At 37.6% G+C, this 15,269-nt stretch overlaps 1 protein-coding gene across 4 annotated transcripts in view; it reads right to left on the bottom strand.

The window, feature by feature from the left end:
- ttll11 (tubulin tyrosine ligase-like family, member 11) overlaps positions 1–15,269 on the bottom strand; it is a 220,687-nt gene that overhangs the window by 35,637 nt on the left and 169,781 nt on the right. For all 4 annotated transcript variants that reach the window (XM_043720260.2, XM_043720262.2, XM_043720259.2 and 1 more), the window contains exon 7: positions 3,130–3,384. In XM_043720260.2, coding sequence (XP_043576195.1) covers positions 3,130–3,384 — 255 coding nt within the window. The remainder of the gene's footprint in view (positions 1–3,129; positions 3,385–15,269) is intronic.

Raw genomic sequence — 15,269 nt, forward strand, 5'->3', positions numbered from 1 at the left:
TGTCACCTCCCCAAAATTACCAGCATATGTCTGACAGTAGTTATGATCTGAAGGGTTGAGGCTAGGTGGTTTAAGAAGTATCTTTTAGAAAGATTAGGTTCTAATCCTTAAGCTTGCACCACATGATTACTTGTTTATAAATTGTTAGATCTCACTTCTTCCAATTTCAATGGGTCATCGGCCTAAAACCCTAGCACATTTTCTCTTCCTTAACATATTACCTGACTCTAATTTCTGCATTTTCTGTTTTTTTTTTAAACTTACAGAAGCCACATAATTTTAGTCTTACATAAATGCAGATTGTTGTGCCACAGCACTTTTATATATGGAGTCATAGAGGCATACAGCATGGAAGCAGACCCTTCAGTCCAAACAATCTATGTTCCCAAACTAAACTAATCCCACTTGCTTGCATTTGGCCCATATTCCTCCAATGCTTTCCTATTCATGTATTTAACCAAATGTCTTTTAAATGTTGCAACTTTTACCTGCATTCATAAGACAGATGTTAAACTAACTGGCCTCTAGTTTCTTGCCTTCTGCCTCCCTTCTGAATGAAGAGGTTACATTAACTATTTTCCAATCTGAAGGAACCTTCCCCAAATCTAGCAAATTTTGGAAAATGAAAAACTAACACATCAACTATTTCACTAGCTACTTCTTTTAAGATGAGATAAGAATGAAATCCATCAGGACCCAGAGACTTGTTCAACTTGCAGTTCCAACAACGTAACTCACTACTTTCCTGGGAATTGTGACTTTCTTGGTTTCTCCCTGTTAATTCTTGATCTATAATTAGTTCTGAGATGGTACTCATGTCTTCTTCAGTGAAATCTTATACAAAATATCTGTCCACTCATCTGTGATCTATTTGTCCTCATTTTTAGTTAATAGTTCCAACATTTTGTTAACTTTTTAAACATTTTTTTCCTGTTTGTACTTATATTTTAGCTAATTTTCTCTCATTCTCTATTTCCCCTCCTTATTAGTAGTCTTATAATACTTTGTTTTTTAAATATATTCTGCCCAATCTTCTGACTTGCCAATTGTCTTTGCACAATCATATGTCTTTTCTTTGAGTTTGATACTAACTGACTTTTAAAATTATTCATGGATGGTGGGTCCGTCCCTAAAAACTTTTCTTATTTGCTGGAATGTGTCTATTGTCCCCTTTCTGGAATATCCCTTAAATATTTGCCACTGCATTGCTGTATCTTAACCAAAATTACCAGTTCAGTTTTATAGCTCTGCTTTCATGGCCACATTGCCCTTGTTTAAATTCAAATCTTTAATTTTGGACCACATTTCTCTCCCTTAAACTATGTGCAAAATCTAGATATGATAACCTTTGAGGTTCTGCTTCTTAATTTGGTCTCTAGCTCGTCTTACGGACTATGCAGAACCTCTTTCCTTGTTCTACCAATGTTGTTGGTGCCTACATGGACTACAACAACTTTTCCCTTCCCCCTTTCATTGTAAGTTCTTCTCCACCCAAGAGCTGATTTCCTGAAACCAGACATCAGCCAGACAACACACCTTGCTGCAGAGAACAGTGTCAATACCACACAATACCACCCCACCCCCCATGCTGTTCCCTACCAGCACTAGAATTTGTTTAGTTCCCCCACTGCTTGTAGGGGTTTCTTTGCAATGGTGCCATAGTCATTTAGCTCATCCATCCCACAGCCCCTGCCCTCTTCCAAACAAGCTGAAAGATCCTCAAACCTATTGAATAATTGCAGAGGCTGACACTAATACACACCTTTCCTCTGGGTCCTCTTACCTACCCTACTGTGGTTACAGCCTCCTGTCCTTAACCACTGAGTATATCAGAACACCCTATCCTAGGAGGTGTGACTGCCAGGTAATGTCTTCACTTCCTGATGCATCACAGTGTCTATAATTCAACACACAGCTCAAACTCTCAGCCAAAGTTGCTCAAACTTCAAACATGGTGCAGATATGTTTGCCCTCAATTACAATGGTATCCTTAAGCTCCTACATATTTCAGCTTCATACACCACCTGTAATGCCATTTTTAATTATTTTTAAAATGAATTTAATTATTTTGTTATATTATTAACTTATTTATGTTGATTTTCAAATATTGTATTAGTATACACATTGGTGGTAAAACTTTGCTAAAACTTGAAAATAAGATTGACCACTACCACTATCTACCAATCAGCTCTCACTTTTATGTTGATATTCCTTTTGTCAGCCATTTCAAATTCTGGCAGAGTTTCTTTCAGGGTTTAGCTGCTGCTCCAACTGAGCTCAATCTGAGATGCGTTCCTTAGGCTTTTATCGCAACTTTCCACTGCCAGCTTTACTCCACTCCCACATAGCAGCAGTTTCTTCATTTGAAGTAAAGACTTGTACGGCCTCATTTGTGAATGAAAAGTCACAAACTCAATTGTGAAACCAAGCTTGCTTTTCAGATCAACTCACTGAGGCCAACTTTCCAAATGAGGGGCTAAAGGACGAACACCTCTGAATTAGTGTGAAATTGATGAGTTAGAATGGGACCAAATTTACATTTTAAGTATTAAATATTACCACCTAAATGTGATACCTGCACTCGTTACAGATCATTGTTTTTCAAGAATGCTTGGTTTAAAATTCTGTAAAATAGAATTATTTGGGAAAATGCATTCACTATGGAACTAAAATTACTAACGAGTTATTCAGGCTCTTATATGACACTGCCTAAAGAAACATATCAAGGTGAAATTGTTTATTTCCTAACAGAAGTGAAAATGTTATGTGTATTTTTATGCATAGTATATCCAAAAAATTAAAGAGTATTTGTTGGTTATGCTTTTATTGTTAGTTTTGAATTTAACTTGACAGCGGTACAGATAGCAAATATGGTCTACTGATCAAATCAGTTGCTATGCATGTTTGACACTATGATATACTATAAATCATATTTCATTTGTTGCATTTTATTGCATGGAAACTTTATTTCCCACAGCATGTAATAGATTATGAAGATTTTGTGAATAAGCAACAGAAACTGGGGGCTAAATATTTTGTAAGCGAATAAACGTCCTCTTTTTAATTCTGATATCCATCCCAGGAAATCAAATTTGATGATAAAGACTGTAATAGTGTGAATTCACTGACCTGATGAAAGTCCGAAATCCTGTTGGACCAAGTTTCATACTTCCTTTAATGCCCAGGAATCTGATAAACAGTAGAGCAATACGGTCCACAATCAGCAGGTAACTGAATTGTCTAGAATATTTAGGAAAGACTTGTTTCAAGCAGAGGGATGACCAGTTCTGCTCTTTGCTAGAGGGAGTCCCATTCATGTCATGTAGTTCAGCTTCAATTGTCTCCTCTTTGTCACTATCTGCTGCACCGTCAGTGAGGCATGATCTATAAATGGAAAGAAATTGAAGTATAGTCAGTTCAGAACTTTTATTGGCTTTCTTTAGCACTAAATTTGTAGTTTAACAGATCAATTCAAGTTTTATACAGTCAACCTATGCAATTCCGAGTTCTAGAAAATCATGCTTTAGAAACTGCGCTTAAAGTGTTAGTATTGGAATTGCGTTACAGCGAATTCATATTGACGAACGTGTGTTATAACAAAATGACCTGTATTGCATTTCTTGATGTCATATGTAAACCTAATGAGAGATAAAAAGTTTTCTTATTATCCAATGTGATGTAACTTGGACAAAGGCTCCAAAATGATTTCAGCAATTGTGCAGGCAGGAGAAGGGCGGAGTTTCAGATGGTTTTTTGTATGGAATAGAATTTGACTATTTTTCCAGACCAACCCCTGCCTGGATTTTCAGATTTGACTTACCATCAGGCAGAAAACACACTGGAGTAGAACTTGGTTGAACTTGCAGCTGGCCTCTGAACAATGACCTTAAATTTTCTTTCTATGCTGACTGCTACTTGCAGGTAGGCAATTGTTCTGCCCTAAACCAGCCTCTGAAAAATGGCCTGGGGATGGGATGGTGCTGGTAATCCAGCATGTCAGCCTGAAATTATGCACTGACTGCATTCATTCTGATTGCAAATTGGGACAGAAGTCCTGTGAATGGAGACTGCTAAGTCACAGTATTTGTTGCAATAGCACTTTAAGAAAATCTATTGAGCGAGTAACCAAGATATAGAACATTAGCAGCTGTTGCCATTCTGACTTGCAGCATGTAATGAAAGGGTGTAGCTATGTCTTCCTGAAACAATTATTTCTGAGCTTTTATTGATTTTGAGGAGCCAGTATTAGACTGGGGTGGACAAAGTTTAAAAAATGACAACATCAGGTTAATTCTAAGCTTTTGTCACAAAGTTGCCTGCAGAGTAATCCTATACCAGAATTTCAAATTAACAGAACCTAAAAGCACTAACTAGTCCAGGGATAAGTATGGTAAATTTGTGTATTTGAACACAAAACCTCAAAATGGTGATAACTGCTGGGTTTACTTAGACATCATGAAGACTGCAATGTAAAATTGAAACTGAAGATCATAGGAAAAGCCTCAGCCAAGAACTGAAAGTCGTACAGAAGTTGTGTGTGCCTTGAAATCCATGGAGGCAAAATCACACCACAAAGAGCAATGGTTGACAGCAAGTACAAGATTTGTGAACTGGTCAGATAGGTGGTTTGTGTGAGCAGCAGTCAGTTTCAAAATGTGTTGTAGGAAGCTTCAGGGCTTTGAAATGCCATTCAAAGGGTTCATTTCTGTCATTTTTGTGTTAAAGGAAACAAAGTAGAAACAGGAAAAAAACCCTGGTTCGCAGCGAAAAACAGTAAAGAAATGTAGCATGGCATTTAGTGGTAGGTGACGATGGTTAGAAAACAGGGGGTCTTGAATTGTCTTTTGCAAGAAAAAGACCTTATGGAGAATGGAAGATACAGCCTCAACAAAGGATTTCCTCAACATTTCCTCAAGGTGAATTCCAAGGTTTTTCCTATGTAAATACTCTGTTTTCATAGTTTAATCTTAATTTCCCTGCATGCTTGTAAAGATCTGATGCCAGTGGAATAGAGAAATGCTGATTCATGATCGTGGTTTAAATTGTATGTTATGAAAGGAAACAAAAAACACTGCAATTGCGATGTTGAATCTCCCCGTGGAGTAGCAATTCTATACATCCGCTACACATTGACAGTATTTATAAATAATAGAGGCATCAGGAAGATGATTACCAAATTCCCCAGCATGAACAGGAAGGTAAAAGATGTCCTGCCCAAATTAGGCATTTTAAAGAACAGATGGAGCTTTTTTTGAGATTTAGCTACAATGAAAATAAAAATCAATTTCAAATGAGGAACTGCATACAGTCAACACTTTGGGCTTTCCTCACTAAGATCAGAAAGACCCTAATATTATGGAACATGCCGGAGGATCAGCTTCATCTTCGGAATTTACCATTTGGAGCTGATGTTTCTCAGACAACAGCCTCAAAAATCAAATGATCAGTTTATCAGTGTGTATTGCAACAAAGGGAAGGGCTGTGATTTCTTGGAAACTGAGTTGTCTTAGCAGCTAATAGAGCTGATTGTATCTTTAACTCCATTTGGAACTTTCAAAAATGGTTTCTTAGCGAAAATGGTAGATTATTTGAAGCAACTGTAGCCAGCCAACAACATCTGCAAGCATTAGGTGCAGCTAGAGTATTGGTGTAGCAGCCAGGTTGCTGAAAATAAGCAAGCTGTGTGGGAAATATGATCTACTGAACCCAGCAAAAAGACATCCTGAATTCCAAGGTCTTTGCAAGTCATGTGGTGTAAAAGAACATTGGGTTCACCTTTTATAAATAATCTGATTCCAGAGACACCAACAGAGACTTCAAGATGCAACCAAACAAAAACCATTGGCAACATTGTCGCTCCAACAACAGGGAGGGCATGGCAATTATGCATAAGTACAAGTACATATACGAGGTTCACAGAAAGACCGATTAGGAAGAAGATTCAGAATGAATGAGATTTCAATCAGAATGTGACTAAACTTTCCACATTGTGAATGTGACGTAGAGTGGAATTTACTTTAACTATGGAGACATGTAGAAAAGTGAGAGAGGCTTCTGCTCGGGACTGGGTGTGTTATCCCATGCAAATATGCTCTTTTCAGCTCATTACATAGTCAAGGATGGGTAAAATGCCAAATCTTAATAGCAGATGAGCAGTACATTCTGTCCCCTGCTAGGACATCTTGGTTCAACGTTTAGGTGCCATATTTAAAAGCTACCTAGACTGCACTTCACATTCTGCAACCCAGGAACATGTGTGAGTGGATGAATAATCTGCACTCCAGCAGGTTATGTTCCACTATGTACTCAAATTTTCATGCTTCTAGGAGTTGTGTGTGGATAGTGGCTCAGTGGTTAGCACTGGTGCTTCACAGGGATCCAGGTTCGATTCCACCCTCAGGTGACTGTGTGAAGTTTGCCCTTTCTCCCTCTGTGTGCGTTTCCTTGGGTGCTTCAGTTTCCTCCTGTGACAATGCTGTCACCTTAGAAAGGTTATTTTGTTGTGGGTTTTTTCTGAAGAGAGGAATAAAAGCAGAGGTGCCAAAGTGGCTACAGGAAATGGCCTAAGTCAACAATCAGAGGAACTCTTTAGATTTGTTTAAGAACAGTTGTAACAATGGAAATGCAGGGTTACAGGGATAGGGTAAGGGGTGGGTCTGGGTGGGATGTTCTTCAGAGGGTCAAATAGCTTGATGGGCCAAATAGCTTGCTTCCACACTGCAGGATTGTATCATTCTATGAGTATGAGTTAGCATTGTAATTTTGCAGACAATATTCACACGTGCAACTGGCTGCCAGGCATCTCCATCAGATGCTTCATGAGAAATTAATGTCTGTTACTTCATAGCAACTATCAGTGTAGCATAGCTGAGGCCACACTACCTCTCACACGTATACCAGTGTTCACATTTAAAACACAAATGGAACTGTAACACTCAGCAGCACACACACTAACTAGTCACTTACTTTTCACTGCAACAATGACAGCATATGCATTTGATAGCTTTTCACCAAAGTTTACATAGCAGAAGGACACACCACCAAAATATGGCCTTTTAAGTTGAGCTCCTTTTTGAGTTAAGACCCTTGCCAGTCTTGCCAGTCCAAGTCACATTTGCTGGCAACAGGCAACGTGGCTGTCTAACTTGGAAATATTTGCAGGTTCAGAAAGGCAAAAGTATGACTGAAATTTCTGATAAACTGAACAACATCAAGAAGCTTAAAAAACCTTTTCATTTCATAAATATCAGTCAGTCTAAATTTTAGTAGCTAGTGTGAAGGAGAGTAGCTGTGATTTCTTGAAACAGTAATTACTAAAATCCTGTAACAAATCTGCCTGCTGAGCAATCCTCAATTGAACAAAACATATCTTGTTACCAGTCCTAATGCAAGAATTGGTACATTTTTGTCAGTAAGTGCAAAATCACAGTCCACTAAACAATCAGGAAAAGTTAAGAGCAGTATATTCAGGTGTAAATGAATTATTAATAGTGTGATAAGTATTAATTACTGTGAATTAGCTGTTTTAGCACAGAAGATTTATTTTTGCTTATGTACAATTCCATTCTTTCAGATTTTAATGATTGGAAATTTAATTTAAAACACCTTGCTATTTCTTTTTTCGCTCTTCTTTAATCCAGCTTTCCTTATATTGCTTCATATTTTGTTCTGCATAAAACTTTACATCAAAATTATATAATCTAATAATACTTCCTGGTTTAGACTGTGGGCTGAATTTCTTGTAAATTTTGGCAATCCGATATAAGATGCAAGTGAGTTAATAATAGGGAACCGGGCACAGGGAAAGGCATATAAGTTAAAGTAATATTTTGTATCAGTCCTCACAATGTAGGACACTATAAATATTGTAAATGTACCAGATAAGCAGGGTGCCAAGAGGAGGTAAGATCTTGGAACGGTTTGTATCACAAAGAATAAAGTATTTGACAAATGAATGGGAGTAAAGGCTGATAAGTTGCCAGGACGTGATGGCCTGGATTCAAGTGTTTTAAAAAAAGTGGGTGCAGAGATATTGGAAGTATTGGTAGAAATAGTCCAGATTTCACTGGATTCTGGGAGGGTTCCTGCAGATTAGCAGTCTTCCAATGTGAAATCCTGTTCAAGATGGAAGAGACACATAAAGCAGGGAAGTATAGGCAAGTTGCCTAACATCTATTATTGGGAAAATGAATGACTCCATTATTAAGGAACAAATAATAGAAAATTTAGAGAAGCTTAATACAATCAGAGTCAATATGGTTTAGTGAAGAGGAAATCATGTTTAACAAATTTGCTAGAGTTCTTTGAAGGTATAACAAGTAGTGTGGATAAAGGGGAACCAGTATATGTGATATATTTGGATTTCCAGAAAGCATTTGATAATGTTAAAAGGTTGGAGTTCACAAGATAGGAGTTCACAGTATTGGAAGTATAGTTGGTTCCGCTATAATGCGTGTTTCTTCAACACGAATTGGCTTTAGCGTGATTGAAGAATTCAGACTATTTTTTGTTCAACATGAACTTTCCTTATCTGTATTGGGTATAACGTGATTCCAGCCAGATAGTTTAAATGGCATGGCTATTGCGCCATTTTGTGGGATTGCACGAGAATGGAACTATTGCGTTTTGTCAGAACCAACTGTAATATGTCAACATAGTTCGATGATTGTCTTCTGTGGGTTAATCAGAGTTGTGATTAATGTGTTTTATTTGGGTGGAAAGACTTAATTAGTAGAAGGCCAGAAAGATCAATCTTAGGACCTTTTATTTACTACCTTGGAGGAGGGAGCAGAGTGTAATATATCCAAATTTGCTGATGATACAAAAGTTGGTAGGAGGGCATGTTGTGACAAGAACATAGGAATCTCAAAGGGGATACAAATAAGTTGATTGAGATGGATGGGGTTTAACATAGGAGAATGTGAAGTCATACAATTTGGTAGGAAGAATAAAAAACAGACTATTATTTATTTTTTACAACTGTGTAGATTTTTGATGAGGACTCACTTGGACTACTGTGTAGTTTTGTTCTTTGTATTTAAGAAAGGATGTTTTAGCACTGGAGACAGCTCAAAAGAGATTCACGTGGCCGATTCCTGAGATGAAGAGATTGACTTATCAAGAACAGCTAAATAGTTTAGGCCTTTCTCATCAGAGTTTAGAATAATGAGGAGTGATGGTTTTAAAACATGCAATGTTCTGAGGGGCTTGGCGGGGTAGATATTGAGAAGATGATTCTTCTTGTGGAGGAATCTTGTCTAGGGGACATAGTTACAGAATAAGGGGTTATTCATTCTCAACTGAAATGAGAAAGAATTTCTTCTCTCAGAGAATACAGTTTGCCTGGAATTCTCTATCCCAGAGAATTGTCAAGGATGGATTACTTGAAGCATTTGAGGAGATAGAAAGGTTTTCGAAGTATTGGGATTTGAGGGCTATGATGAGTTAACATGAAGGAGTGGTTGAGGTCTGGGGAGGTCAGCCATAATTTGTTGAATGGCAGGGCAGGCTTAATGGGCCTAAAGTCTAATCCTGCTCCATGTTCTTATCAGGGCTATTTCTGGTTTCTGAGATTGTTTTCATAGCATATCCACAACTTTACTGGAGACAGCCAATTATCAGGATACTTCTGCTTCAGTTGGCCTATTAGGGAGGTTTGTTTTGCTGAGAGGAACTTAGGACAGCATAGCCATTGCAAAGGAAGCTGGCTACCCCTATATTGTGACTAGTGGGAAGTCTATTGAGACTCGAGCAGAAATGATGGCTCGAAAGTTAAGTGAGCACTGCAGATGCTGGAGATCAGAGTCAAGATTTGATGCTGGAAAAGCACAGCAGGTCAGGCAGCATCTGAGGAGCAGGAGAATCGACTTATGCCTGAAACGTCGATTCTCATGTTCCTCAGATGCTGCCTGACCTGCTGTGCTTTTCCAGCACCATGCTCTCGACCTAGAAAGTACCAGTATCAAACGAGCAGCCGAGATAACACAAGATTCCTGATGATTGGTGACATCAGTCACAATGAGTTTGACAAGGCTGAGAGATGAAACCATAGTGCTCTCATTTTCTGCTGGCATCATTTGACTTTCATTCACATCCAATATAGCTGCCTTCTCTTTATCAGAGTGTGGACACAATGGCAAGTCCTTACAATGCTGGCAATATAGCAGTCTGCTCACAAAATGCTTTCTAGGTACCTCAATAATTGGCTTCATGATTTGCTCACCACACTTCAGCTTGATGCTGGTACATTCCTCCCTCCAGGAAAAGCACGGGGAAGCATGAACTTGTGGAGCTGACCAAACACTTCAAATGAGAAAATTCCAACTGTCTGACTCCAAAGCTTTCTCTCTAGGACTGAGAAAATTCTGGCCTGTCTCTGTGTGGATTTTTCAATCTAATTAGTTGTGGGGTCGCACTGATGGTTGTCCTGCTCACAGGTTCCTGAGCCCCATCAGAGGTTACTATTCTGATGTATATTTCTAATTAGCAGAAGTTGCCAAACAAAAATCCATGACACATCTGTGGGCAGCTATAGTGTAATGAATGTTGACTACTGTTTCCTCATTGTCAACTGCACAACCTTCCTGTTCATCAACAATGTGTGATTCCTGACAGGATAACACATGCAAAAGATGCATGTTATAGTCAAGATTTTTAATATATCATTCATAGAACTATACATTTTAAATTAAATACATAATAGAGTTGAGCAGGTTTTGCAAATATAATTAAGTACAAAGTTTCCCATGTGGACCTTCACACTAATGCTGTGTCTCTCATTCTTCTATATTTAAGTTGAATTGTGCTCCATTATCAATACTAGCAAACTGGATATTAAAAGGTCTAAGATAGAAAAGTTCTTCCTTCATTATCTCTTCTCTTTCTTTATAAGAAAGACTTGCTTTTAGCTCTTCTGTGAGCTTCCAACCTATGGCACTGCCAAGATTTTAAAGCTTGCCTATGGGGAACATGCATCCCACCACTCTAGAATAAAGGAGAAGGGCAGTAACAACTCCTGAGATAATGTAATAGCTGATCTTTGACAAATTTTCATTATTCTTGTTCCAGAGGCCAAGTGATTTTTCTTTTAAACTAGCTTTCTACTGCATATGATGACAGGAAGGTGCAGAATGTAAAAATCTATTTCTATTAGGGACTGTTTTATTAATGAAAGCCAGTGATAAGTGACTATATATATTACAAGTCAGGTGTGGAGTAAAATACCCACCATAGATTTTTAAACAGTATCTGTAAAAGCCTCAAATCCTGATATTGTTGACTGGAATGCAGCATGAAGACTTAATAATTGGGGATATAAATCACAAATTCTGCTTGTGGTTGGAAAGCTGTCTGGCATAACTAAGAAATCCCACTGGTATGTTGCTAGGCAACAATGATTCCAGTTGAATCCTGATTTTTAAAATCAAAGAATACAAAGATGCCTTTATTTCTTCCTCTACCTATTTTCTTCCCTTGCATTTTTCTGAAGCTAGTTATCAAGAAATATGTCAATGTGTGAAACAGGAAAGTGAGAACTTCATGTTTACCAATGGTAGAATGTGATGTATGTTTCTCAAATCATTTTTACTCATTACATAGAAAAAAGACCTGCTTATTTGTGCATAAATAAAATATAAAATAATCATTTCTGTGGGGCGTTTATTGGGATAATTTAAACTAAGTATACCATAACAGTTACAAAGACTATATGAAAATTATATGGACTATTTAATCCACTATATAATCTAACATAACATGCATCCAAACTACAAGATTTACCACAGCATCTTGATTAAAGATTAAAGTATAACATTTCTGCACCATGCAGTTTGAGATTTTGGAAAGAAATCTCAAAGCAACTGTTTGTTCAGGGAATTATTTGCTCAAAGTAGTCCAAAACTAGGGCAGATGTTGCTACATTTCTGGAAAATAGCTAACTGAAGATCTGTCCTATATTTTAATTATTATCCTCAAACAGTTTTACATTATTTGTGTTTAAAGTAATTTTCCACCGTAGATCAAATATTCCGTATGCTTTGAAAAACTGCAGAACCAAGCTATAAAGAAAATTCCCTTCAGGATTTTGGACATTAAGCATTTTATCTTTCAAATAAAATGATCCACTGTATTCTGTTTCATTTGCAAGATACTTTCCCCAAACAACCAAACCAATGATCAACAACTTCATGAGCTTTTGGTAGTCAGTTACTAACTGCATCAAAAAGACACATTATCATTTGGTGTAGTCATATCTATTTTTGTGTCATTCCAAAGAATGCATGGCCCAAACCTCATTAATGGCATGCTACCTTTTACAGCAGCAAAAACCTCTGTCTTTCTCAAAGCATTCCTCTTTAAAAAGTAATGATTACGAAAAATAAAATGCTGCAACTGTCTGGAGAAAATAATACAAGAAAAAAAAATCAGAGACAAAGAAAAATGGTTCCACTCAGGAAACTTCTGTGCATACCTAAAGAAGTTAGCAGATGAATTCAATAGGTGATTTCAGGAATTACATGTGATGGAAAGAATAGGCATGTTTGTCTCATTTATTCCTTCAAACAGACATTGGCTACAAATTCCTTCAGGTGTTTGACTGATAAAGTAGCACTGTTGATATTCATAGATTCACATTTCCCCCCTACATTTTCATCTATATGAATGAATATCTAGAAAAAAACAAACAATAAGGATTCCAGTACTGATCTTTATGGAACGGACAGAGATACTGTTGCCAAATTAGCTGATGACATGAAGATACATACGAAAGTAACTTGTGAAGAGGACATAAAGAAACTTCATAAAGATATTGATGTTTAAATGAGTGGACAAAGATCTGTCAAATGGAGCACACTGTAAGAAAATGTGAAATTAGCAATTTAGGTAGTGAGAATTTTTTTAAAAAGTGTACTATCTTAGCGACTTTTGAGATTTATCTAAATGTACTATCTAAATGGTGAGAGATTTGCAGAACTCTTCATAGCACCCCTGCAATGTAGAAAGAGTCTGTTTTGCCCATCAGCTCTTCACTGACCCTCCAAACAGCACTCCAGTTCCCTACCCAATCCCCATAACCCCGCATTTACCATGGCTAATCTAGTTTGCACATCCCATGTCATTATGGATAGTTTAGCACGGTCAATCTGTTTAATCTGCTCATCTTTTGGACTGTGGGAGGAAACTGGAGCATCTGGCAGAAACCCATTCAGACACAGGGAGAAGGTCTGTGTGAACCTTGCACAGTCACCTGAGGCTGCAATCAAACCGGAGTACCTAGTGCTGTGAGGCAGCAGTTCTAACCACTGAGCCACTGTGCTTTGAGATGCAGTTATCTGGGTGTCACTGTCTGTGAATCACAAAGGCTAGTGTTCAAATACAGCAAATAATTAGTAAAGGCAAACTAATAAAATGTTATCGATTATTCAGAGGAGAACAGAATATAAAAGTAGAGCTTATGCAGTACAGACCACATTGGGAATATTATGTACAATATCGGTCATCTTATTTAAAGAATGATATAAATGCACTGGAAGCATTTCAAAGAAAGTTTCAGATTAATATATGGAAGGGGTAGGTTTTCTTATGAAGAAAGATTAGACAAGACAGGCTTGCATGCACTAGAGTTTTAGGAGAATGCCAAGTAACTTGATTGAAAGATACAAAATCTAGGGGGGGGGGGGGGGGGTTGTGATGGGTTGGATGGCAGAATCAAGAACTAGGAATCATTGTTTAAAAATAAGGGTTTACCTATTTAAAACAGATGACGCAACATATTTTTCATGCAGATGATCATAAGTTTATGGGGACTCTTACCCTGAAAAGATGGTAGAAGTAGTCTTTGAATATTAAAATACACAGGGGAGAGATGCTTGGTAAGCAAGCAGTGGAAGATGATCATAGGTAGGCAGGAATGTGGAATTGAGGTTAGTCAGATTAGTCATGGTCTTACTGAATTGCAGAGCAATTCTAATTTTATGATAGAGGGGAAGGTCATTGATAAAGCAGCTGAACACAGTTGGACCCTGGCCATTGCTTGAGGAGTTGCTCAGGAAAATGTCCTGGGATTAAGATGACTGGCCACCAATAACCACAACAACCTTTCTGCTGTCTACTAGGGGTCACTCCGACCAGCAGAATCCTTTTACCCCTGCATGTCAGACTATCCAATATTTCATTTGTTTGATGATCTTGTAGTTTGCTGTTATATGTCATTTTTAAAAAGTACAAAATGCTGTATTAATTTCTAATTTGCTGCTGTGTTAAATTCTTAAAACCAGAATATTTAAAGTTACACTCAGAATAAAACCTAAAGGTAAAGAACAATATTGCACCATGTGTATAAATTGTGGTGATTGCTGACAATGTGAATACTTTAATTTTAATAGTTATGAGCTGAACATTTAAGTTTTGCCATCCAAGATAGTCATGATGATACACATCTTGCACTTACATAATACTTTTAGAAACAAAAATTATTGGGTAAAAAGTATCAAGGTCTTTATAATTCATTTTCTACAATAGTGGAAACTGCACAATATACCAATTAGGCAGCTGATAATTTAACATGCAATCTCTATCAATTAGACCACAATAGACTGAGTTATCAGGAGTGGAAAACTCCAGTGATTGCAATTTTAAGAACAATTTGGTCCAAATTCATCTGTGCTTCCCAAATATCTTCCATGTTTAATAAAGAAAAACATTTCAATATATTTCAGAGTCACAGTCAATGAAGAATAGACAATAAGCCAAATGTCAAGGCATTAGAAATGTTGACTTAAAGCTTGCTGAATAAAATAGTCTCTTAGGGTGGCATGGTGGCTCAGTGGTTAGCACTGCTGCCTCACAGCGCTAGGATCCCAGGTTCGATTCCAGCCTTGGACGACTGACTGTGTGGAGTTTGCACATTCTCCCTGTGTCTGCATGGGTTTCCTCAGGGTATTCCGGTTTCCTCCCACATTCTAAAGATGTGCAGGTTAGGTGAATTGGTCATGTTAAATTATCCATAGTTGTTAGGTGCATTAGTCAGAGTGGGGTGAGTTACTCTTTGGAGGGTCAGTGTGGATTTGTTGGGCCGAAGGGCCTGTTTCCACACTGTAGGGAATCTAATCTAACTTAAGGTTTTAAGTGAGTAAATGGAAGTGAAGAAATGGAATGGTTTTGGTAGGGAAATCCAGAATATGGGATCTAAACATTTAACAGTACACCTATCAATGGAGGGACAAAAGGAGGTGGAAGCATCAGAAATCCGAGAAACAGAGTTGTAGTGT

This window comes from Chiloscyllium plagiosum, unplaced genomic scaffold, assembly GCF_037043375.1.
Source record: "Chiloscyllium plagiosum isolate Xiang-an unplaced genomic scaffold, Cpla_swu_hap1 HiC_scaffold_21, whole genome shotgun sequence".
NCBI classification, from domain to species: domain Eukaryota; kingdom Metazoa; phylum Chordata; class Chondrichthyes; order Orectolobiformes; family Hemiscylliidae; genus Chiloscyllium; species Chiloscyllium plagiosum.